The 25,044-nt window shown below is 36.8% G+C and overlaps 1 protein-coding gene across 1 annotated transcript; it reads left to right on the forward strand.

The window, feature by feature from the left end:
- The first annotated feature begins 748 nt into the window (after positions 1-748).
- On the forward strand, positions 749-25,044 carry LOC110933168 (F-box/FBD/LRR-repeat protein At1g16930). Its single transcript, XM_022176405.1, has 4 exons — positions 749-959; positions 16,482-17,122; positions 24,268-24,432; positions 24,961-25,044. The coding sequence occupies exons 1-4, from the start codon at positions 749-751 to the stop codon at positions 25,042-25,044; spliced, it is 1,101 nt and encodes a 366-aa protein (XP_022032097.1).

Raw genomic sequence — 25,044 nt, forward strand, 5'->3', positions numbered from 1 at the left:
GGGATAACCAATCCATACCCACGATCACTTGGAATTCTCCCATCGACATCGGGATCAAGTCTATCGAGTACTCTTCATCGTCGATGTTCAGTTTGCAGTTTTGACATATATCAGAAACGATAAAACTCTTGTTATTACATATCTATACTTCTAAAGGCATAGGTAATTTTGTTAGAACAAATGAAGGATGTTGAATAAACCCATATGAAATAAAGGATTTATTCGCACTCGTATCGAATAATACATGAGCAGGAATCAAGTTTACAGCAAATATACCTGAAACTACTTCGGGTTCTACTTTTGCTTCTGCGGTAGTCAGGTGAAAAGATCTAGCCTTTGCCTTCGGGGCTTCACCTTTCGTGTCTTGCCCATCTTTCTTTCCCACTAGCTCCAGGCATTCCGACTTCTTGTGACCTGGTCGATAGCAATTGTAGCAAACTGTCACTATATCCGGGCATGATGAAGCCATATGCTCCGTTTTCCGACATATGGGCGTAAGGTTGAATTTACATCCAGTGTTTTCGAGAAGCGTGCTCTTACATGGTGGAATGGTATGATGCGTGATAGGGGTGCCGATGTGGTGATGGCACAAATGTGGGAAGAGCTTCGAGCTCTCATGATGAAAGAGTTCTGTCCCCGTCACGAGATTCGAGCTTTGGAACGAGAATTTGACGATCTGAAACAAGATGGGGGAGAACACCGTGCATATACGGATCGTTATGAAGAGCTGAGTTTGTTGTGTCCCACTATGGTTACCCCATTGGATAAAGCGATTGAGAGGTATATCGATGGTCTGCCTGATACTGTGCAGGATATTGTCACTGGTAGTAATCCTACCACTGTTCGTCAGGAAATTGAATTGGCTACTACTCTGACCGAGTCTCAGGTCAGAAAAGGTAAACTGACCCGCAAGGGTGACATGAAGCAGTCTGCCGATTCCGTTCAAGACAAGGGTAAAGGTAAGGGAAAGAAGAAAGGCGAGTCTTCTAAGAGGTTGAGGAAGCGCAAGGCTTCCCAGAACTTTGATGTTACTGCGCAGAATCTGTCACACCCTGGCTTTGCGGAAGCGTGGGTTTATTTGGTGTGACTTCTTATTACCATAGCTTAATCATAACAAAGCTATATGAAAGTAAAACCATGCAGATCATCCATTGATTTAAGTTTTAAAATAAAAGTACCAAAACATTGTTTTAAAACATTAACACATGCAACGGAATTACAACAAGACAAAATAAAAACATTGTTCATAAGACATAACCACAACCATGAAACAGACGCAGTTTAAGGACTATGACTCGTCCAGGTAAAAGCCACATCCCCTAAACTTGGATGACCTCATAACTCTTACGCAACGAGAAAACGTAGGTAAAAGCCACATCCCCTAAACTTGGATGACCTCATAACTCTTACGCAGCGAGAAAAATAGCATACTGTGCCAGATCCTTAGTTTCCTGAAATACATGTAAGTTGGAAAAATCAACAAAAATGTTGAGCGAGTTCATGTGTAAGTGAGTATGTAAAACCTTTGTAAGTATAAAAATCTCCCTGGTATGTAGCAAATAAGGAAATAAAGAGATCACCAATGGTTTGCAAGGCCATTGATATGTGTGAAGTGCAGTAGGAAGACTCAAACCTAGCAGATTTTTGCGTCGGGCTCAAAGTCACCCGAGGTCCGTTTTGTTGGGCCTGGGGCTGGGCTCGCTACACCCAGATAGATCTACCGCTAATGACCCTCGGTCCTACAATGAGGATTAATGGCCTCCAGTTCCCGCCTACCCACTCACATGATCTAAGTAGTAACCCTCCTTACGCTAACCATACCATGTAAAAAGTATTTGTAATCATAGTAACATGTATTTCACCCCCGCAGTATGAAAACTGAAAACAGTTAAAAGAAAAGGGGGACATGAACTCACTGAAGTGCGTCTCGAAATAGTAATCTCCCAGTCAACCTGCTGCATGACGACCTACACGTACTAACTTCTATTAGACGGACGGCCGTGCCCTGGCTTAAGGTTAAACGTTTTTGGGAAATAGTTAGACAACTATTTCGTATTTACACTTCGTAATTGTGTATTAATTATATTCCTTCCCAAGGATGGGGGCTTTAATACATGTGTGTTTTTATAACTTCAGAAATACATTATTAAGTCCCACTTAATAAAATATATTTTAATTCATTTGCCTAAAACTTTCTATCTCCAAAATATAAATATTTCTCCCCAAAAATATTACATTTTGCTTCGTATAATTCCCAAAATAATACTTTATCAAAATACACACTTACGAGTATTTTCCGAAATTACATAAGTTACATTTTAAGGTTCGTGTGGTAATAATAATACCGGTGTAATGTGAGGGCGTTAGTATTATTTTGGAGTCGTTACTGTTCAGTGTATCCCAGTAATATTATTTTTACTCTAAAAATAATATTTATGTAGTTCACAAAATAATCATAAAATCGCACAAGCATTTTTCTATGAAATATATATTCTAAATATATCTTTAACAAGTTTTATTTATGAAAATCTACCTCCGACACTTGGTTATTTTGTAATAAAAATTCATGGCGAATTTTTATTTGGAAAAATAAGTTAAAAATATATTCATAACACTTGTTGTAAAAATATTTTCCAAGTGTTATATTTCTGGAAAAATTTCGCCAGAGTTTCCTCTGTAACTGGAGGTGGCCACGCTTACAAGCGTATCATTTTCTTTTAACAATTCAATCAATCAATTTTCAATCATCAATATTCAATATCAAAAGATCAAACTAGTCAAAAATAAACATAAATCGCAAACACATGAACTTGTAAGTTGTGTAAAAGTATGTAGTGACCTTCCATCATTTTTAGTAGATCTTTCTATCTTTAACAATAAAATAGGTTTCTTGAAAACTTTATTTTTAAAGAAGATGTAACTTTACATCTTCTTAGTCAAAATTACGAGAATATTTTTTTATTAAATCCTTTCGTTACACAAGTGTCTACACACTTGTTTGTTCACAAAAATGCTTTTATTTCATGAAAGATCTGGCTTTTAAACGTGATTGCATCTTACACTTGGTTCTTCGAAAATACCACTTGTAGATCTTCAGATCTACTAGTTTAGAATTCCATTTTACAAGGAAAACTATTTTTACACAAGTTCATGTTTATGTATGAAAGGGTTCGTCATCTTGTAACTTTCCTACTTAACATAATGCTAGTTCATGTTCCATGAACATGATCTAGCATGGTTTGATGACGATCCGTTCCACTACTAGCATCCAGCAACATAAAATAACCATAACTAAACAAGATTCATGAGTTTTACACCATTATTTACTCTTTAACCATCAAGTTTATCATTCTTACAAGACTTTTAGCTTTGATCTTTAGTGTTCTCGATTTTTATCCGTTAAATCTCTTATTAACCACCTCAGACAAGATCAAGAGGGTGTTTAGAATCACTTACAACTAGCTCAAGGCTAGGGAAGAATCAAGGCGAAAACTAGGTGGATAAAAGCGATGTAGAGAGGTCCTTGTGATTCTGAAAGCACCGGGTCTCCTAGTATGATCTCTAGCACACTTGTAAGAATGTAAAATGGCAAGATCAAAGCTTGAAGATGGTGAGATGATGGTTGTGGTGTTCGGCTGAGAACAATGGCAAGAGGGAGAGAGGAAATTTTTGTTAAGTGTTGATGCGAGTGAAGCTCTTGTCCACCAAGCTTACTTATAGACCATTTTACTTGATTAACCATGGGTTAATGTGTTCTCTAGATATTTAGCAAACTTGATTAAAATAATCAAAAGTTTGTGGTGTGTGTCCCACATGGGGACCGGTTCGGTCAAGGGGGGGGGGGTAATTGGTTTGATTTCAACTTGATAGTTAGTAACTAGTTTGATTAGTTAGGAGTCTATATTAAGTTATTAGTGTGTTATGAAATATAACGGGTGTTAGGATATTCGGGGACCCTAACTGGCTCAGAAAAGGAAAAACAATGTCATCGTCATTATTTTTATGTTCCGGGTAAAGTCCGGTTGTTCGGTTGAATACTGATCCGTTAAAGTGCTTAATAAGCATTTAAAGTTTCTTTAATATTATTTTTAGTGACACAATGAATTCCCGACACTTTGGAAAGTGTATAGTATTATTTTCCCATCTTTTTGCACTTTACTAGTTAGCTTAAATGCTGAATTTTGTGTTAAAGTGCAGGATTTTGTAGTTAGAGCATGTTTTAGGCACATCCGGTCACTGTAACTATCACCTAGTGACACAGTTCTACAATCCTCACCTCCCTACACTCCCTACTAGTGTAGTAAGCTATTCCCGGCTCATACTGGCCTTAGAGACAGTGTCTGTCTGGTGCTGGCTATGTCAGCACGTTTACTGGGTTATCCGTTCATTGTGTTACTGTGCTATTGTGCATCAAGTTTGTCACTATAGTTTGTATGTAAATAATGGAGTGACAGTTACTAAAGTATGATGCATGTATATGTATGTACCATAATTCAAGTAGCAGTTTAACCACAATTGTAAGCAAGCACAATACTTAAGCATTAATCAAATATTAATTAACTTGTACGGATACCTGATTTGGTGAGGGTTGTCACAGAATCCTCAGAACCCACCAGCACTACCTCCTGCAAAGAAACAGTATACTGGTACCGCACCTCACTGTACAAGGTGCAACAGTCATCATGTGGCACAACGGGCTTGTAAACAGTGTACTACTTGTGGAAAACTTGGGCATTTGGCCAACATTTGTCGTTTGGGTCAGAACCAAGCTGCTCAAAATCCAGCACACGCTCCAATTCAGGGAAATGCTGCTAGATTTCCACCTGGTTCGTGTTACAACTGCAGAGAAATGGGTTATTTCGTCAACAATTGTCCGAGGCTTGCAAATCCGAACACGAATGCGAATGCAAATGCCAATGTGAATCCCACTCGTGGATGAGCGTACAATCTGAATGCAAACGAGGCTCGAGCTGACAACGAGGTTGTCAATGGTACGTTTCTTGTTAACCATCAACCTGCATCTGCTTTTTTATTCTGGTGCCGATAGAAGTTTTGTTTCATTATCATTTGAGTCTTTACTTGCAATACCTAGAACTAAACTAAGGAAACCCTTATCTGTCGAAGTTGCTACTGGTAAACCTCTTGTACTCGATTATGTTATTCGCGATTGTCAATTGAACCTCGATAACCATCTTTTTCCTATTGACCTCACACCGATGCAACTTGGGAGTTTCGACATTATCGTTGGGATGGATTGGTTAACTAAACATCATGCTGAGGTGGTTTGTTTAGATAAGATTGTTCGTATTCCTCTTCGTCTGGTGAAGTCCTAGAGGTTCGTGACGAGAAACCATCTGGAGGTTTGAAACTCATGTCGTGTACGAAAGCCCAAAGTTATTTACGAAAAGGATATATTGCTTTTCTGGCACATGTCACCGAGGAGAAAGGCAAGAGCAAGTGTATTCAAGATAATCCGATTGTTCGAGATTATCCAGAGGTGTTTCGTAATGAACTGCCTGGTTTGCCTCCAGTTCGTCAAGTCGAGTTTCATATTGATCTTGTACCCAATGCCAACCCGATTGCAAAAGCACCTTATTGTCTTGCGCCGTCTGAGATGCAAGAATTATCTAAACAACTTCAAGAGTTATCAGATAAAGGATTCATCCGACCAAGTTATTCACCGTGGGGCGCTCCTATCATTTTTTTGAAAAAGAAAGATGGGTATTTTCGAATGTGTATAGATTATCGTGAGCTTAATAAGCTTACCATCAAGAATCAATATCCCCTACCACGAATCGATGATCTCTTTGATCAACTGCAAGGTGCTACATGTTTCTCCAAGATCGATCTGCGTTCTGGGTATCATCAGCTTCGTGTACTTGAAGAAGATATTCCCAGAACTGCTTTCCGCACGAGATATGGTCATTACGAGTTCACTGTCATGCCTTTTGGTTAGACAAATGCCCCAACTATTTTCATGGACTTAATGAATAAGGTCTGTAAACCTTATTTAGACAAGTTCATCATTGTGTTTATTGACGATATTCTCATTTATTCGAAGTCTCGAGCCGATCACGAACAACACCTTCGTTTGACAATAGAACTTCTGAAGAAGGAACAACTTTTTGCTAAATTCTCCAAGTGTGAATTCTGGCTTAAAGAAGTTCAGTTTTTGGGTCATATTGTTAACGAGCAGGGTATTCATGTGGATCCTTCCAAAATAGCTATTATTAAGGATTGGAATACACCTACGACACCTACAGAAATTCGTTCTTTTCTTGGTCTTGCTGGTTACTATCGACGGTTTATTTCGAACTTCTCGAAGATTACGGTTCCTCTCACTGCTTTGACTCAAAAGAATAAGCCTTTTGAGCGGGGACCCAAACAAGAAGAAGCGTTCCAAACGCTGAAACGAAAGCTATGTGATGCTCCTGTTTTGTCTTTGCCCGATGGAAAAGATGATTTTGTTGTCTATTGTGACGCGTCAAATCTAGGCCTTGGTTGTGTTCTTATGCAACGAGGTAAAGTTATAGCTTATGCGTCAAGACAACTGAAAGTCCACGAGGAGAACTACAAGACTCATGATCTTGAGTTAGGTGCTGTGGTATTTGCTCTCAAAATCTAGACACACTATCTTTATGGCACGAAGTGTGTGGTTTTCACATACCACAAAAGTCTCCAACACATTCTTAATCAAAAGGAGCTGAACATGAGGCAACGATGCTGGGTTGAACTCTTAAACGATTATGATTGCGATATTCGCTACCATCCCGGTAAGGCGAATGTCGTAGCTGATGCGCTAATTCGAAAGGAACGAGTCAAGCTTAACTCTGTTCGAACTCAATCTGATATTCAAACTCGTGTCTCTCAAGCTCAATAATCTTGTGTTACACAAAATTTGATGGGTAAGGAATTACCACACCAACTTGAGCTTAAACTCGAAACGAAAGATGATGGGTTACTCTATTTCAAGGATCGTTTGTGGATTCCGAAGCAAGACAATCTTCGCACCTTAGTGAAGGACGAATCTCATAAGTCTCGATATTCTATCCATCCTGGTGCTGACAAAATGTACAAGGATCTTCGTACTCTGTATTGGTGGCCTAGTATGAAAAAGGATGTTGCTTTGTACGTATCAAAATGCCTAACTTGTCTCAAAGTTAAGGCTGAACATCAACGACCATCTGGTTTGCTTGTGGGAGAACATTGCGATGGATCTCATCCCAAAGTTACCACGTACATCGAGAGGTCACGATGTTATTTGGGTTGTTATCGATCGATTAACGAAGTCAGCTCATTTTATACCGATTCACGAGGATCTATCTGCTGATAAACTTGCAAAGATTTATGTTGATGAGATTGTATCTCGACATGGTGTTCCTTTGGATATCATATCTGATCATGATGCTCGATTTTCATCTCATTTTTGGAAGACCATGCAATCTGCTATGGGAACCCAACTAAATCTAAGCACTGCTTATCATCCCCAAACAGATGGATAATCTGAGAGGACGATTCAAACTTTGGAGGATATGCTTAGAGCATGCGCGGTAGACTTTGGTGGTAATTGGGATTCTCATCTTCCGTTGATCGAATTCTCTTATAACAACAGTTATCATGCTAGCATTAATATGGCACCATTCGAAGCTTTATACGGTCGAAAATGTCATTCACCTGTCTGTTGGAACGAGATCGGTGAAGCTCAGCTTTCTGGACCTGAGCTCATTCTGGAAACAACAGATAAAATCAAGAAAATTCGCGATAATCTTTTGACAGCTAGAAGCCGTCAAAAGAGTTATGCGGATATGCAGCGCAAGCCCATAGAATTTCAAATTGGAGACTGTGTCCTACTCAAGGTGTCACCTTGGAAGGGAGTGGTGAGATTTGGAAAGAAAGGAAAACTTGCACCTCGATATGTTGGGCCATTTAAGATTGTTGAAAGAATCAGAAAGGTTGCCTATCGACTAGAGCTACCTCCAGAGCTTGGGAATATTCACCCAACATTCCACGTGTCCAATTTTCGAAAGTATTTAGCCGATGCTGACCTTCGTATTCCACTCGACGAAATTCAAGTTGATGAAACGATGCACTTTGTCGAGAAACCTGTGGAGATAATGGACCGTGACATCAAGCGGTTGAAGAACATGCGAATACGATTAGTCAAGGTTTGCTGGGAGTCCAAACGTGGCCCAGAGTTTACTTGGGAACGTGAGGACCAAATGAAGGTGAAATATACGCGATTGTTTTCACAAGTTTCCTCTAGTTAAAATTTCGGGACGAAATTTCCTAAAGTAGGGGAGATTGTGACAACTGTGCTCTGTAAACGATGTACAATGTAAAACAATATCAATTATCAATAAAACAATGTGTTTTGGTGTTATTATATGTGTATTTGTGTTTGATGATTTTACGATTTGATTCGAGATCGGTTTCAAGCTTTAAATTGCTTTCTGGAAGGTTATACGCAAACTGGTGCGTAAACGTAATTAGTTTAATGCGACAAACACTCCGTAATAGTGACATAGGCTTAACATACCTTAAATAACCTTTACATAACTTAGAAATAAGTTTTGGAGGGTTTGGTGTGTCGAAAAGAAGTCTATTCGATCGCAGGGACTATTTGTGTCAAACTGCGAAAGTATGCTGATTCATATAATAATGAACATTCTGGAACTTGATCATAAGTTAAACATACCCTAAATATCCTTTACATAGCTTAGAAATAGGCTTTGAGAGGTTTGGTATGCGAAAATAAACTTTTTGATCAAACAAGGACTAAAAGCGTCTAAAAGTGCATAAGTTTTCATTTTCGCGCATATCTTACATTCTGAATATATATGTACATCCAAAAATTTTTGTAATCATTACAATATTTTATTTTAGTGATTGGAATGCAAAAACTTAATTCGTTTCGCAATTTGGAGCGTACACGCGTTCGTTACGATTTCCGTCGTAATTAACCGAACAACGCAACCTTACAGCCAAATGAACCGACATTCGAGATGTTTTCAAGCATATTTCATGTTCCCCATGCTTTAATATCCTTGTGGAGCTTAAAAATGTGCTTGACGGGTGTTAGAAGTGCCAAAACACGACGAAACAAGCACAGGACCCAAATCTGCCAATTTGTGAAACTTACTGCCAGCAACACAGGTCCTTACGGACCTGGTTACGGTCTGTAAAGGAGTCCCAGACCAGCAGATTTGCAGAAACATTGAATCTGGCCTTTATAACCTGCTATAATGGTTTTTAACCCCTGATTTTTGATTCTATGGACTTGTTTTGAGTACCCCTTGTATTGTAAAACCATGTCCCCACATGTAAGGTCTAGATTAAAGCACAAATTTCGAGGAACGATCCTAACGGTTTTTGGAATTCTATAAATACCCAACTTAGTTTCACTCATTTCTCACACTTTTGGTCTGAATTGCTCTAAGTTGAAGTTCAAAACTTCATACCTGAGTATTTTGGATCAAAATCTTCATTGCTTGGACCCTTTGTAAGTTTCTTTCATGCTCGTTTATGTTTTCAAGCGTGAAAGTCAAACATGTAACGCCCAGTGTCCCTGAGCTTTAGGATCTTGTCAAGACTAGTCCCTGAAGTTTAACTTTTGTCTACAATTAGCCCCTAGTCTATGTGGATTTCCTATTTTCTTGAAGTGTCTAAAACTATGCTGGAAATGCCTAATTTGTATGATTAAATGTCTAAATCTATGTTTGAATGTCTATCTGAATGCCTAATTCTACGTTGGAATGCCTAATTCTATATGATTGGAATGCCTAATTCTATGCTTGAATGTCTATCTGGAATGCCTAATGTTGAGGAATGTCCATGTGTGGGATTGTCTAATTCTATATGACTAAAATGCCTATTCGGAATGTCTATATGCTTGGAAGGTCTAACTCTATGTGCTTGAAACGTCTAAACCTATATTGGAATGCCTAAATCTATGTGTGGAATATCTATATACTTAGAATGCCTAAATCTATGCGTGGAATGTCTATATACTTGGAATGCCTAAATCTACGTTTGGAATGTCTATATCTTGGGAATGCCTATATCTATATGCTGGGAATGCCTAAAGCTATGTTTGGAAATGCCTAAATCTATTTGGTGCTTGACTCCTTAGACTCGTGAAACTTGATTCTTGGTTGAACGAGAGACTGGAGCCTTGTCACTGGCGGAATCTATTAATCTTGAAAACTTTCGATGTGTATGCTATAATCTAGTTATTCTATTGCCTATACATAACACAACGCCTAACCTAACGCGTAAAACGAATCAAAATCGGGAACGCGGAAAGATGGATTGGCCAGAGTGGCAGTCCGATCGGATGACCACCCAAGCCGAACCACCCTTTCCCTTCTCTTCTCCTTCACCTATAAATAGGTCTGTCACATGATGTGACAGCTCTGCTCGACCAAGAACGCGCGCACACGCTATTTCTTCATTTTCTTATCAATTTCGGTACGTTGCAAGCTAGATCTTTGTACTTTCTTACTCAGCACATCATTCTCCACGTGATTCTCGCTTGAAATCACACTTTTCACCATGAAATCTCTAAGATCTGAGTTCTTGAGGGTGATGTCATCATGGTGGTTTGTACAAACTACCATGTGATGTCATTCTAAGCAAGATTTAGCTCGGATCTAAGGTATTTCATGTGTTTTTACATTAAATCTAAACAAAACCTATACTTTTCATATAAAACTTGGGTTATTCTTCATCTTTTCGTCAAACTTTTGATTTACTTCGGTGATAAACGTGCCGGAACGGACTGTAGACTCGATCGGTGGTCTAGAGTTGGTTTAGGAACAGATTGTTCATCTCTTCCTCTCTCTCTTCCATCTCTTCCTCTCTCTAAATAAAATAACCGCCTAAGTCCACCATCACCCCACTTGTGACATCACCACCACAATCATAGGAGCTACACCACCGCCACTCTTTCTACCCCCCTATCTCTCTCTAAACGCATAACACCACCACCGCCTAAGTGCACCACCAGAACCGAATCTACAAACACACATCTCTAAGTAACCCTAACCCCTGGATCCACATAATTAAACATGATTCAATCAATGTTTGTAAAAATACCATAGGGCTTTTGATCATGGAGTGTAAATGAGAAAAAGGCAGAATTGAAATTATCATCTAGAGCCTTAAAATAGAGCGGGAAGGACTTGGTCGGAGTTCTACAACTCCAATGAACTTTGATTGGAACCCAGGTTTTGAAAGAAATACGCATATGCTTGATTTGGTAAGTATGGCAGATCGATAATTTTATTTTTGAGAGGTGATTTGGAATTTTTTGGTAAATCCCGGATTCACCAGGTTTTTCTTCCGATTGAATCACATGAGAATAGGTAGAGGCGGGTAATGAAACCTCCGCCGCTTGTGTCACACCCCCAAAATCCCACACGCGGAGTACCACCGCTTGGGAGCGTGACATGACCAGGATCAAGCCACCAATCATATTGAACGTGTAGTTAAGTAATAATAAAATCCATCAATACGAAAGGTGTTCATCAAAACCAATGTGAATAAGTGTAGCGGAAGCATTAAAGTAAAACCCAATCATAAGTATAAATGTTTGTAACGTAATAACTGTTTATCAATACGTTGCCCACAACGACCTGCTCCTCCTTGTGCAAGCTCCATAAGTACCTAAGGTCCTGCAAGGCATGCAGCAGAGAGTCAACAACTAGTTGAGCGAGTTCACAGAAAGTAAGTTCAGTAATAGTAATTGTATGAGTCGTAATATGTTCGTTCATTGTACATGTATAGTATTAGATCGTATCGCAGCCCTCTAGGCATGTATGCGAAGATTAGGGAAGTATCGTATTAGTTCGTATCGCAGCCCTCTAGGCATGTATGCGAAGATTAGGGAAAGTTCTCAAGTATTCTAGACTATGTATATTTGTATCGCTGGCCACCCTGGCATGTGTGCGAAGATTTAGTATGTATAGTTCGCAGCCTCCCTAAGGCATGTGTGCGAAGATCAGTCATAATATCGCAGCCAACCCTTGGCGTGTGTGCGAAGATCAGTTCAAGTAGGTATACTAGTCTAGCCGTATCTTATCATTTACCATCCTCACCCTGAGGACCATATCATTAGGTTCCATTAACTATGTACGCACGAAATAATCATCCAATCCCATTCCCACCCTGGGAACCCCATGCCTTGGCTGTGTGAACTCACCTTGGGTTGCTCGGCAGATACACAAAGAAGAGGGTTCTTGAACTAACAGTGGTCAACCACGTCCTAACAGGGTTACCACACAAGTCAGGTTTTGACTTAAGTAATGCACATATGTTTCATATAAGTAACATGTTTCGAGCACGTATAGAACATGGCAACATTTACCAGTTAATCAAGTGTATAACATATCCAAACTTGTGAGGGATGTACTAGACTAAACGATTGGGCTTAATAATAGTCGGCCCAACCCCTTGTGCGATCTGCAAGGCTTGTGCGATCCACAATGGGTTGTGCGATTGGACACTAGCCCGGCCCAATTAACATAAGCAATTCATTAACCTGTCTGGCCCAATAAGTATACCCGACCCAACATAATATCTTGTGCGACCCGGACGGGTTGTGCGACTAGGATTGGGCTTAAGGCCCAACAGCCAAACAGTTAGCAATTATATATATTCTTTGTGCGATCCGAAGGTCCTTGTACGATTGGATAGGCTTGTGCGACTGAGTTGGGCCATTCGGTCCAACAGCATAACAACATTGCTACTTGTGCGATTTATGTGGGTTGTGCGATCTGACCAGCCCAACCCAACATGTCCACCGGCCCAACAGTTAAACCAATCCAATAACCTTGTGCGATCAAGTCATCTTGTGCGGCCGGATGACTTGTGTGATCGGGTCAGCTTGTGCGAATGGACCTCTTGTACGATCAAGAGGTCTTGTGCGACCGATTAACAAATTTCCATGAATTATGCAATCAGTTACAATCTCAATTAATTCTTTTTGATCAATTCGATAGTTTCCAATTTGGCAATTATCCATTAACACAATTCCAATAATTCAATTAGCATAATATCAATCAAACAAGCATTTTCTAAGCAAACTCTTATGAACCCTAGCATAATCAATATCATAGCATGAACAATACTTAATCCGGTTTCGTGTTCATGAGCCGATTACAAGCCTTTGTTTCTAGTTTATCAATGTTACCAATCGATTATCAAACTTATAATGATCCATACATCCTACACATGCGAGTCAATATATGAACATCAATCCTTAACAATTACATTATAATCAATCACATCTCATCACCAAAACATTATGTAAACACATATGGCTACAACATCATCTACACACAAATACAATAGAAACCATGAAACAACTAACAATACACTAACCGAATAAGAGGGTGATCCAATCAACAACTAGAAGTCTTCGAGGTGCTAGAACCGGCTGCCGTGAGTTTGTGAGAGCGAGAGAGAAAGAACTAGGGTTTCTTGTGTGTAAAGTATTTTGTAACAAATGAGGAAACAACCCCCAAGGGTGATCATTTGTTTGCGTAGAAGAGAAGTGGGCCGGCCCTTGCTTGGGCTGCCCCTTCTGGTCCGATATCAAGCTTTACGGCCCAAAGGGCTTGTGTGATTCGTGGGTGTTGTGCGGTTCAAGTATCATGCACGCAAGCATTTAATTCGTAACATATAACACATAACATTAAGCCAAATAATGTAACACACATAAGCATGTAACGTTACAAGGTAAGTCTAAAGTACGAGTTGTCACATTATCCCCAACTAAAAAAAGAAATTTCGTCCCGAAATTTGGTACGCACTCACTGAGGAAGCTAGGTAAGTTCAATCGTTCACTGGTTTTTCCCGGGGTGTCACAGCTTGCCACGGATCTGGTCATCAGACTCTGGTTCGAATATTATGTCTGGTGGGTCTGATTGTGGTGAGATTGTTGGGGTTTGAAGTGGAGATTAGGGATGGGGATTTGAGGAGTTTCATTTGCAGTGGGTGGTTATGGTGGTTTGGGGTTATGGTGGTTTGGGGTTTTATGGTGAAGAAGGAGATAATAAGTTGTTGAATGTGGTGTATGTGCATTTATAATGGGAAGAAGACACAGTAAAAAAGACTTTAAGGCCCTTACACTGGGTGCACATGGCGGTAGTAACGATTTCTTGTGTGGGGTTGCGAAGATGGGTGAGGTGGTGGTTGCAGAGATGGTGATTGTGGTGGTGGTGGTCGCCGGAGGCTGGGGCTTCAGGCAGTGATACATGTGGCAGTGGGGAAATACAACTGGCAGTGGGGAAATACAATAGTAGTTGGTGGTGGCTCACTTCTTTTTTTGTTTTATTTATTAAAATATTTAGTTAAAGACTAATCTACCCCTATGTGATCAAAGTTAACTGAAAATTTTAATTGAGTTAGTGTTAAAGGACCTAAAGTGTAACGAGATTTGTAAATAAAGGACTGTAGCTGTAATTATTAATGTTAAAGGTCATCCATTGCAACCCACTACAAACATAAAGGACGAAAAATGTAATTTACCCTTTAACAAATGTTGCTGCAACTAAACTATTGGTCGGAAATTTTCCTTTTTTCTGACCGGAAGATTTCATTTCATCTCATCTTCACTTACACTCAGGGGTATTCTAATATTTACTCCGAAGTATCCTAAATAAATAAAAACGAAGATAAAAAAATTACACATGCGAATACGGGGTTGAGCCGGGTAGCCCGTACTATGGCTCATTGTACATTGGTTCCGCCCCTGGGTGGACGGATCTTATCACCAACGTTGTCTGTGTTTGTAGGGCGTTGGTGGCATTTCACCCAGGCCGAGCTTATATAGTATTCGTTGGGTATTAAAAAAAAATATAACATTGAAATGATAGATTATGGAAATATTGATTCCCGAGTTAAATAAATGAATGGAAATAAGATAAAGGGAGTTAAGGAGAAAAAAAGAAATGGAATGGAAAAGAAAAGTTAAGGAGAGAAAATATAAGAATCTATGTGTTAAAAATCCATTACTTAAATTTATCCAATTAGGAAGGATTTGAAACCAATAAAATATTTTATTTTTACTTTCTATTAATATCTCTTCATCTCCATTTCTCTCCTTTAAAAAAATACTTTGGAACACAATTTTTCCTTTCAAATCTTTTCTTTTCCTTCGTTATTAAGGGTGTAAGGAGTGGTTAAACACTTTGGAGTGACAAACTAAAAAAATCAACCAATGAGAGTGTGCCACGTCAATCAGTGAAAAGTGTTTAAACTTTGGTGAAAAGTGTTGGCAATGGTTTAAACACTTGGTGAAGTGGTAAACTTTTTTTTTTAAAAAAAAAGGAAAAAGGTGTGATTGGTTGAGAGATGGCATGGACCCCACCCCACAACACCCTCTCTCCCATACACTCCCTCTCTCTCTCTCCTGCTCCCTCACTCTCTCTCTTCTTCTCGAATCGGCAATCCATCACCGAATTGTTTTGTTTGCCGCGTCGCAAGATTGTCGGCGGCGGTGTTTGCCGATCGGCAAACACGTTTGCCGAGCATTGCCGCGTCCCACACCGTATCCCCTAATGAAACTTGAGAAGACAGCGGTTCGAGTTAAGTTAAGAGGAGAAAAGAAATGATTCTTTCATTTTTTTTTCTCTTCTCTTTGTTTCTTTCCAAATTGGAAAGATTAAATTTAGGCAAAAAACCTCTTATTTTCTCTTCTCTTCTCTTCCCTCTTTTAATAAATCTCTGGAACACAACTAAAAATTATTTCCTTCCAAATCTTTTCTTTTTTCTCATTTAATATTTAATGAAACTCAGGAACATATTGTTAGAGATGAGTGATAGCGTTATGGGCTATGGCTAGGTGTAACATGATATCAGTTTAGGCGGGAAACGTAGGTCGTTTGACTTTATACAGAACCTCTTCCTTCCTCTACTTCTCACAGTTTTCTATGAAATGGAAGTTTGGTGCTTTCTCCTTTTTTTCATTTTATGAAAATGCTCGACTTCAAAAGAAACTTACCCAACAAGGAGCAAGGAGCTGGGAAAGCCCTTGCCAACATCCAGAGACAAAAGCATACAACCAAAACAAGACAGAAACTAAGCCTCCCCTTCCTTGAAACTCCAGCTTAAAATCTGCCCAGGGCCTTCATTCTGAATATTTTTTGGGTGAGAGTTCAGAAGCATGAAAGTATACAAGCGAACCAAACGCAAAAATGGGGTGGTCGATATGATCAGCAACTTGCCGGATCATATTCTCCAGTTGATCCTTTCAGGTCTTCCAACGTTCGAAGAAGCAGTTCGAACAAGCGTCTTGTCAACACGGTGGAGGTACATGTGGACTTCACTTCCATCTCTAGACTTAGATTGTACTAGACGACTAACAAATTTCAAAAAGAATGAATTCAAAGAGTTTGTGTATTGGGTTTTAGTAAACAAAACCCTAGATTTGGATAGTTTTCGTTTATGTTGTGGAAGTTACTACAATATGTCGACTGTAGGGCGGTGGATTCACGCTGCCGTTATGCGAAAAGTCAAGTTACTTGACTTGTCTTTTAGCCCTAGGGTTGAGGATGATGAGGTTATCAAGTTGCCCCATAGTTTGGTAACATGCGATACATTGGAGGTGTTAAGGTTGTATTTGTATTCATGTCCTTTAAGGTTGCCTGCTGTCACTGGTTTTCCGGCACTTAGGGTTCTTGAACTTAACAGTGTTGAGTTATTGAATGGTGATTCGGTACAGCAGTTTCTCAAAAACTGCCCATTGCTTGAGGATTTGAGTTTGGTTGACTGCTCATTGCCCTCAATTGACGATCTTTGTATTTCGTGCCTGAATCTCAAGACGTTGAAAATTGATAATAGAAAAATGCTTGATGAGTCTTATGATGGTCGTTACGTATGTTTCTATACATATGACCGCCTTCAGATTTCTTGTCCAAAACTGGTGTTTTTGGAGTATGCGGGTCATCCGGCATATGAATTATCATTTGAACACTTGGACTCCTTGAAGAAAGCGGTGATTTACCCAGATGCTACGGCACATCAAGAATTATCATTTCAATCATTTGGTGGCACTATGTGTCGGTTGTTTGAAGGAGTTTCTCACGTCGAATCTTTGTCACTCAACCTTTATTTCATTAAGGTAGATATACATATGCAATATGTTAGAAATAACCCGTTAATGTGGCGTTACGGATTATTTTGTAACATTACCAATATGACATAACTAATCCCTGACAATTACTTGATGGTAGTAATTGTAATTATTGATTAGTTTAAGGGGCAATTATGATTTCCATTTAGGTACCTTTAATAGAGAATGTAAAGAGTTTTCATAACCTACCATCACTTATGATCATTATATATTGATCATTGGTATTGATAAAAAGGTATGAAAAACTCCTTAAGAACACCAACACTAAAATTCTCTCTAAGGTGATCCATCAACCCAAGGTACCATAACGGGAATCATGGCCTTATCTTCGTCTTCAAAGATGACCACTCCCACAAGTAAGTGTCTCTAACTTAGTATCTATATTTACGTTATGATTGAATAAACATGATTAGGTTCTATATTTTGACTCATGTTTATAAATATAATCAACATGTGGTATCAGAGCAATGTTGATTATATCAGGTTGATCATATAAATCGATTTGTTACCATGTTTTATGTTTCATGATCTTCTGACCTGCAAGTTGATTTAGAAGTTAAATCATGTAAGTCAATTTGTTAATAATATCACGAGCTCTTTTGAACAATTCAAATAACTGGCAATCATGATGTAATGACTTTCTTATGGAAGTAAAATATATTCATTTTCAAATGATTCATTCTGACACTCTTGATAACCGAAAATATATGGCATACAATCCAAAACAAAGAATTGTCATTTTAACTATATTTACATCATCTTGAATTGCAATTGATGGTGATTTTAATTAGTGAAATATTTTTAATTGTGTTTTGTCTATTGGGTTTCACAATACTCTATTGTAATTCTTTATTCAATGTGATTAATTAGTGAATTAATGGTATATTAATTTTATATTTATGGTATATTAATTTTATAAATGCATGAATCAATTCTATTAATTCTCACATAAATAATTTTAGTCTAAGCAAAGTTTTAGTTGCATTTCATGAATTGAATGCATGAATCAATTCTATTAATTCTCACATAAATAATTGATTGGAATGATTTTTCTTATGAATTATTAAATACTAATATATATTTGTCTTCATTCACGATTATGATTATTGGCAATTTTAGTTCATATATATGAACTATGTGTGTTGAACCTTAATTGATGGGTTTAGATTGCTATGATTTGTTTTATATACGGTTAATTGATCAGTCATTATATTTAAAATTTAGCATCTTGCCTTATGTCGATGGCTATCAAAACTAAATTGTATATATTTTTTGGTGTGAATCCTATCTCCAATTTCGCATGGCTCATTTAATTTATTAAATTAATTAATTGACTTTTTTGTATGATCCACAAAAATTATATATTAAGCTTTCGCATGTGATATTTTGTATAAATTATTTCTGCATAAATTTTCGCATAACGTTTATACGAATTCGCATGCCTTATGTTAACTTTTGGAAGCCTTATTTTATTTGGTTTCGTATGACCATAACTTGCGAATGGCCCAACTTTAATTTATGTCATTTTATGTTATTATGTGTATTATTGGATAATGAACCCAACAACTAATTGTTTAATGACATACATAATGAATTATTAGCCTAATTTACATAAATATTTCATTTCTGGCCCAAATGTGTTATGTTATATTTATGTGTTTTACCTTATTGTGTATGTATGTTCATCACGATACATGAATTTTGGTCAAAGCCAAAGCGAAGCTAGAGTTCATGTAGAACATTGAGACTATCTATATTTATGTGTGTTCATAATATGTGAATTTTGGTCAAAGCCAAAGCGAAGCCAGAGTTCATGTAGAACACTAAAGACGGTCTATTATTTATATCGTTCATAATGCTGAATTTTGGTCAAAGCCAAAGCGAAGCCAAAATTTAGGTAGAACATTAAGCCGAGGTTTATTATTTTATATCGTTCATAATGCGTGAATTTTGGTCAAAGCCAAAGCGAAGCCAAAATTCAGGCAGAACATTAAGTTGGTTTTATTTATTTATGTTCATAATACATGAAATTTGGTCAAAGCCAAAGCGAAGCCAAATTTCATGTAGAACAATAAGTCAGTCTATTATGTATGTTCATAATGCATAAATTTTGGTCAAAGCCAAAGCGAAGCCAGATTTATTATAGAACATCAAGACAATTTGTTATTTATGTACGTTCATAATGTCTGAATTTTGGTCAAAGCCAAAGCGAAGCCAAAATTCAGGTAGAATCTTAAATTAGTCTGTTATTTTGGTGTTATAGTAGACTATATCTTCAATATAATAATTTGTGTGTGCCTTACTTGATTACCCTATAATGTAAATCACTCCAAGCTTCTTCTTAGGTTTGTATCTCATCTATTTCATCCACTCTAATTTCAAAACCTAAAATGTTTTGCTTACTAAAGAGTTTCTACAAAATTTGTTCTTGTTATTTTGTTGATTATTTCTTAAGATATGATAATCCTACTGCTCTTTTCTGATAAAGGTTTTCCAGAAGACAACTAGAGTATGACTAGTGGGATAAGTCAACCATTATATCTCTTATGATAATCAAGAACTAACTTAATTATTGCTATCATGTGAGCTATTCTAGATTCTAAATTTCCGAAGACTAATTTGTTTTCTTTGGAAGAATTAAAATAACTCCTAAGATGCATGCATTACTTTAGATTCTTACTATAAAGTTAGTGGCATATGCGAGTACATCATGGTGTACAATACCATGACCCATAATTTAAAGGTTTACACATGGAAATCAGTACACTTTTCCGGTGCATTACATATAACTTTTCCACCAATACCATAAGTTGCCTTAAGAATAAACTATACCACTCAAGAGTACCAAAGGAAAACGAGTGTGTTGATTAGCAGCATATGTACAGGAAAAAGGAATGCATGAAACTGGAAAATTAGATGTTGTTCATCTCACCGCCACTAAACCTTAAAGGAGGATACTTTCAAGATTCAGTGATAGTGTACAAGTACTATTTCCAGCTATAAGTTTCTTCAAAAGGAAAGTCTCGCTGCAAATTTGTGTCATTAAACCAGGCATGAGCATCGAGACTATCCATTATTCAATGGAACAGCTGGCTAAGATAATTAGTCAGAAATTTATGATATTTAAGTCGGCTAATGATGATATTCCAATCAACACATGACGAGTTGACTCTAGTTCTTTGTGTTTCCTTACCAGAAATCAACAAATAATTAATATGAGAGTTAGTGGCAAAATTTTATGTTAAGACTATAAGAACCATAATAAACTGTTTTATAATTAGGCTTTATGATACCTTATATATTCTGTAGATTATTCAGAATTTAGTATCAATATGAAAGCTACATTATGACAGTTGTGAGGTTTGCATGGTTAAAACAAAGTCACTCTTACCTTAAACTCTCATATTATTTGTCATCTCAATCTGGATAGAAACCTTATAAGATAGCACTAGATGATGCTACATTTTTTCACAATCTTTTGTTATCATGAAAATGAAAATTTAACAAAAGAAAAATGAGACTTACAAATTCCATCCATTAAGATCAAATTTCATGAGAAATCATGACTAAGTTAATGAAGGATGAAATATTATCAAATCTCATTCTTAGTGACTTATGAGCATGTGTTATAAGCCTTAATATTTAAATGGCTAAGGGAATAAATGAAGTTCCATTAGAAGTTATATTTAATTGGAACTTATCCCAAAATGGAATATTCAGACATAATTCATTTATCATAATATTTACTTGTATTTAATATGTCTTATATGAATAAAGATATTAAAGAAATTAATTCATGTATACTATGATTCCTTCTAAATACGTCCTCAAATATTTTATAACATCTGGACATTAAGGAAATCAAGTCTAACATATATGAAAGGTTCCCACAACACGTACATCACTGAAACTCATCTTGTAGCATTCCTAGAGATCTAAAAGGTTAGTGGGAGCATTAAGTGTCTTTATCTTAACTTGCGAGAGTTGCAAGAGGTAGGGGAGTGAAAGCTTGTTGTTACATCAATTTGTACCTCTTGTACAAGACACTTCTCCTTCACAACTTTTCTCTTTAAGAATATACTGCTACTTTAACAAAAGTTTCATTGTTGCTTAGACGTGGGCACAATCAGATTTCTTGCCATAATTGGAATCCTCAAACAGAGAAACTACAAGGAGTAACTTCATTAATTTGTTACTCTATTATAATTTATTGGTCTCCTAATGTTGACCATAAGCATGCTAAATTGTTAAAGATTTCTAAGTCAGTGGGAGCAGTAATAGTCCTTATCAGGACTTGCAAGAAGTACAAGAGGCGGGGGGAAGAGACTTATTAATTTTTACTCCGATTACACCTCTTGTACACCATACTCCACCAACTCTTACACATTTAGAATCTTGAAAGTGATAGCAACTTAATCAAGAGTTAATCCATAAATCTGAAACTCATTATACAACCCAATAATCAACTACGGAGGTCATATAGGTTTAACTTTGATGATTATGTATCCTACTTGACTGAAGTTGAAATGGATATTGGAAAGTTTACTGAATCTACCTTTCCTAATTAAGCCATTTGCGTTAATCAATTTTCTAAATGGAATAAAAATTATTTTAGTAAATTAATTTTTTGTTTAGAATAACGTTTGTTATCAAAGAATCATCTTACCTTTTTGCAAAAGTTTTCTTTGAGGATCATTGTTGTTCTAGTAGCTTATAATCTTTTGTAGCTACATTAAATGGATATTAAAACAACTTTCCCTAAATAAAGACTTACATGTTCAAAACAACCTGAAAGTTCTAAACTGAAAGGTCAAGAACACTTAGTTTCTAAGTCGATGAAATTCATATATAGGTTGAAGCAAACATCAAAATGTGACGAAATCTTAATGCAATTCTTTTCATCACGAATTAAGTGGATTTATGTATACCAACCTCAGGATGAGTGGGAGCAATTAATGTAAACTTATCCTTATATAGATGACACTCTTTTGATAAGTATATGTTACATAAGTCAAATAATTTCTCACACATATTTTGATATAATGAATCTCGGAAATACCACTTATGTGAGAGATATCAAAATATACCGAGATAGACCCATTGGGACATTAGTTTCATGCCATAAGCTTTACTCTAAAGTGGGTCCTTACATATGTAACAAACAATATTGCTCTCATTAAGAGGATAAAATGATAAATGAGATTACTTCCTTATTCTTCGTTAATTAGAAGCTTTACGAAGGTTCAAGTCTATACTCGTTTAGATATTGCTCACATTGATGAACATTAGACCACTATAGATTATTGTGAAGCATCTTACGATATCTTTAGAAACGAGAAAGACTGTAAGACGAAGTGAGAACTCAAACAGGTTAATTACCTTTCCTTTGAATGTCAATTTCGGGGTATATCCTTACGTCAGCAGATATAATTGTCTCATGGAGGAGTCATAAGAAACTGATAAAACAACATAAATTATAATGACATAATATGTTGTTAATTAACAACGCAATTGTCACTAAGTGTTGTTGAAAACTTATCAGTGGACTCATAAACTTATGAACTCCATATAAATACTATATTGAAGACTTACTGTGAAAAGTCAGCTATCTTATTTCCTCGAACAGTAACAGTTCGAGAGGTGCTGCATTAAACTTCGATACAAAATTATTGTTCGTTTATGAACAAGAAGAGGAAACTAATTATTTGTATCGAATACATTACATTCATGGTATGCTTGCGGATCCGATAACTAAGGTCTACACCCAAAGTCTTTTTAAGAGCTCATAATAAAGACGGGTTTTACTAAAGGCCTTACATAATAGCATATCGTACATATGAATGATTAGTTATTATTTTTCCTCAATTTTACAATTTGTTTGTCTATAAATACGTATGTGCACCTAATGACGTATAGACAAGAATTATACAAATTAATTTTAAAGGGCTTACCTTAGTCATTTTGGTCTTAAATTTACGTATGTTTTGATTTGGGGTTGTAACATGATTAATGGGGGTCTTGAGTTGAGAATAACTCAATGACTGTATTTTTCTTTTGCAATTTCAATTTGAAACATTGATTAATGTTTTAACTTGGCCAAACTTACTTATACTTATCACAAATGATCACTCGGCCAAGTGGGAGAATGTTAGAAATAACCCGTTAATGTGGCCTTACGGATCATTTTGTAACATTACCAATATGACATAACTAATCCCTGACAATTACTTGATGGTAGTAATTGTAATTATTGATTAGTTTAAGGGGCAATTATGATTTCCCTTTAGGTACCTTTAATAGAGAATGTAAAGAGTTTTCATAACCTACCATCACTTATGATCATTATATATTGATCATTGGTATTGATAAAAAGGTATGAAAAACTCCTTAAGAACACCAACACTAAAATTCTCTCTAAGGTGATCCATCAACCCAAGGTACCATAACGGGAATCATGGCCTTATCTTCGTCTTCAAAGATGACCACTCCCACAAGTAAGTGTCTCTAACTTAGTATCTATATTTACGTTATGATTGAATAAACATGATTAGGTTCTATATTTTGACCCATGTTTATAGATATAATCAACACAATAAGCAAGGTACCTGCATTTTTGTACCAATCTTCATATTTGACTTGTTTACAGTTTAATATAAGTGTTTGATTATTAATGATTAAAGTGTAAGTGCTTCACACTAATGATGAATTGTGGGAGTCTTGTGGACTAAAATCTATAGCATTAATAACCGGTGAAGTATGTAACTTTTAGCTTGAAATAATAAGATGAACTTTTACTAAGTTGGTTGGAGTATTTGTTATATGTATAATCTATATAGGTTGTCTTTCTGAATTCGGTAGTTAAATAAAACAATTTCGAATCAAGTTTCAAGACAAAATACTGGATGGAGATATTTGAAAGTATTATGTGCACAATCCTTAGAATTTGATGTTTGTTGGCCACTAGCCAACAGTTGGGGTTTATTCGGGTCTAGGTTATTCTTCGGCTCGTAGATCTTAGGTTTTCGTCAAATCCATATCATCTGCATAACATGCCTCTTTATTGTATCCCCAAACTATAGTGTTACAACAAAAATAATTATGCCAGAACTTTGCTTTTACTGTCATTATCATAGGCCATTAGTGCTGCATGTGATGCAAATGGAAACTTCCCGGCATCTCTTCCCAATCTGAAGACATTAGAGATATCCACAACAATCGATGACTACCCCATGAACGCAGTCATCCAGATCCTCAGATGTTCCCCTAATCTGGAGTCATTCCATTTGGTTATTCAAGAGGTACACATGTTTCTTCCGCCCAAATAATAGTACCGTTTCTGTATCATAAACTTGATGCATACAATCAGACATTACTTGAGATGCTATGTATTTCTGATTCTTGACATACACGTATAATAGGATATATAATTGTGAATTGTGTGTGATAGAAAGAGACTTGCACATCCACCGATCTTCTAGATCGACTTTAGACAAGAAATATGGGCAGGCCTGGCTGGTTAGGATTAAAGCTGGTTAACTTTTTTGGATATGCTTTTAGATTTCATAAATAGTTAATATGTTAAACAGGATAACAAAAGTTATTATGGAATAAATATCAAGTTCTTTGAATATATCATTTTACATTTGAGTATGTTTTGGGCTATCATTAGCTGATTTTCAATGCCCTCGAAAGTCGAAACAGACTATCCTTTTTAGTGAATAAACTTGACAGCTTCAGTGAGCATAGTAGATGAATACATTTTTCATAATTCTAAACGTTATTATGTGTTTTGGTACCCCAACTTATGCTGTTCTTTGGGGATGTAGGAAACTTTTTGGCCGGAGGCATGGGAGTCAGATGAAGACGAGTCGAAAATGGTCGAGTTTCTTGAGTTCCACGGAGAAAAGTAG

This window comes from Helianthus annuus, chromosome 4 (assembly GCF_002127325.2).
Source record: "Helianthus annuus cultivar XRQ/B chromosome 4, HanXRQr2.0-SUNRISE, whole genome shotgun sequence".
Taxonomy (NCBI): domain Eukaryota; kingdom Viridiplantae; phylum Streptophyta; class Magnoliopsida; order Asterales; family Asteraceae; genus Helianthus; species Helianthus annuus.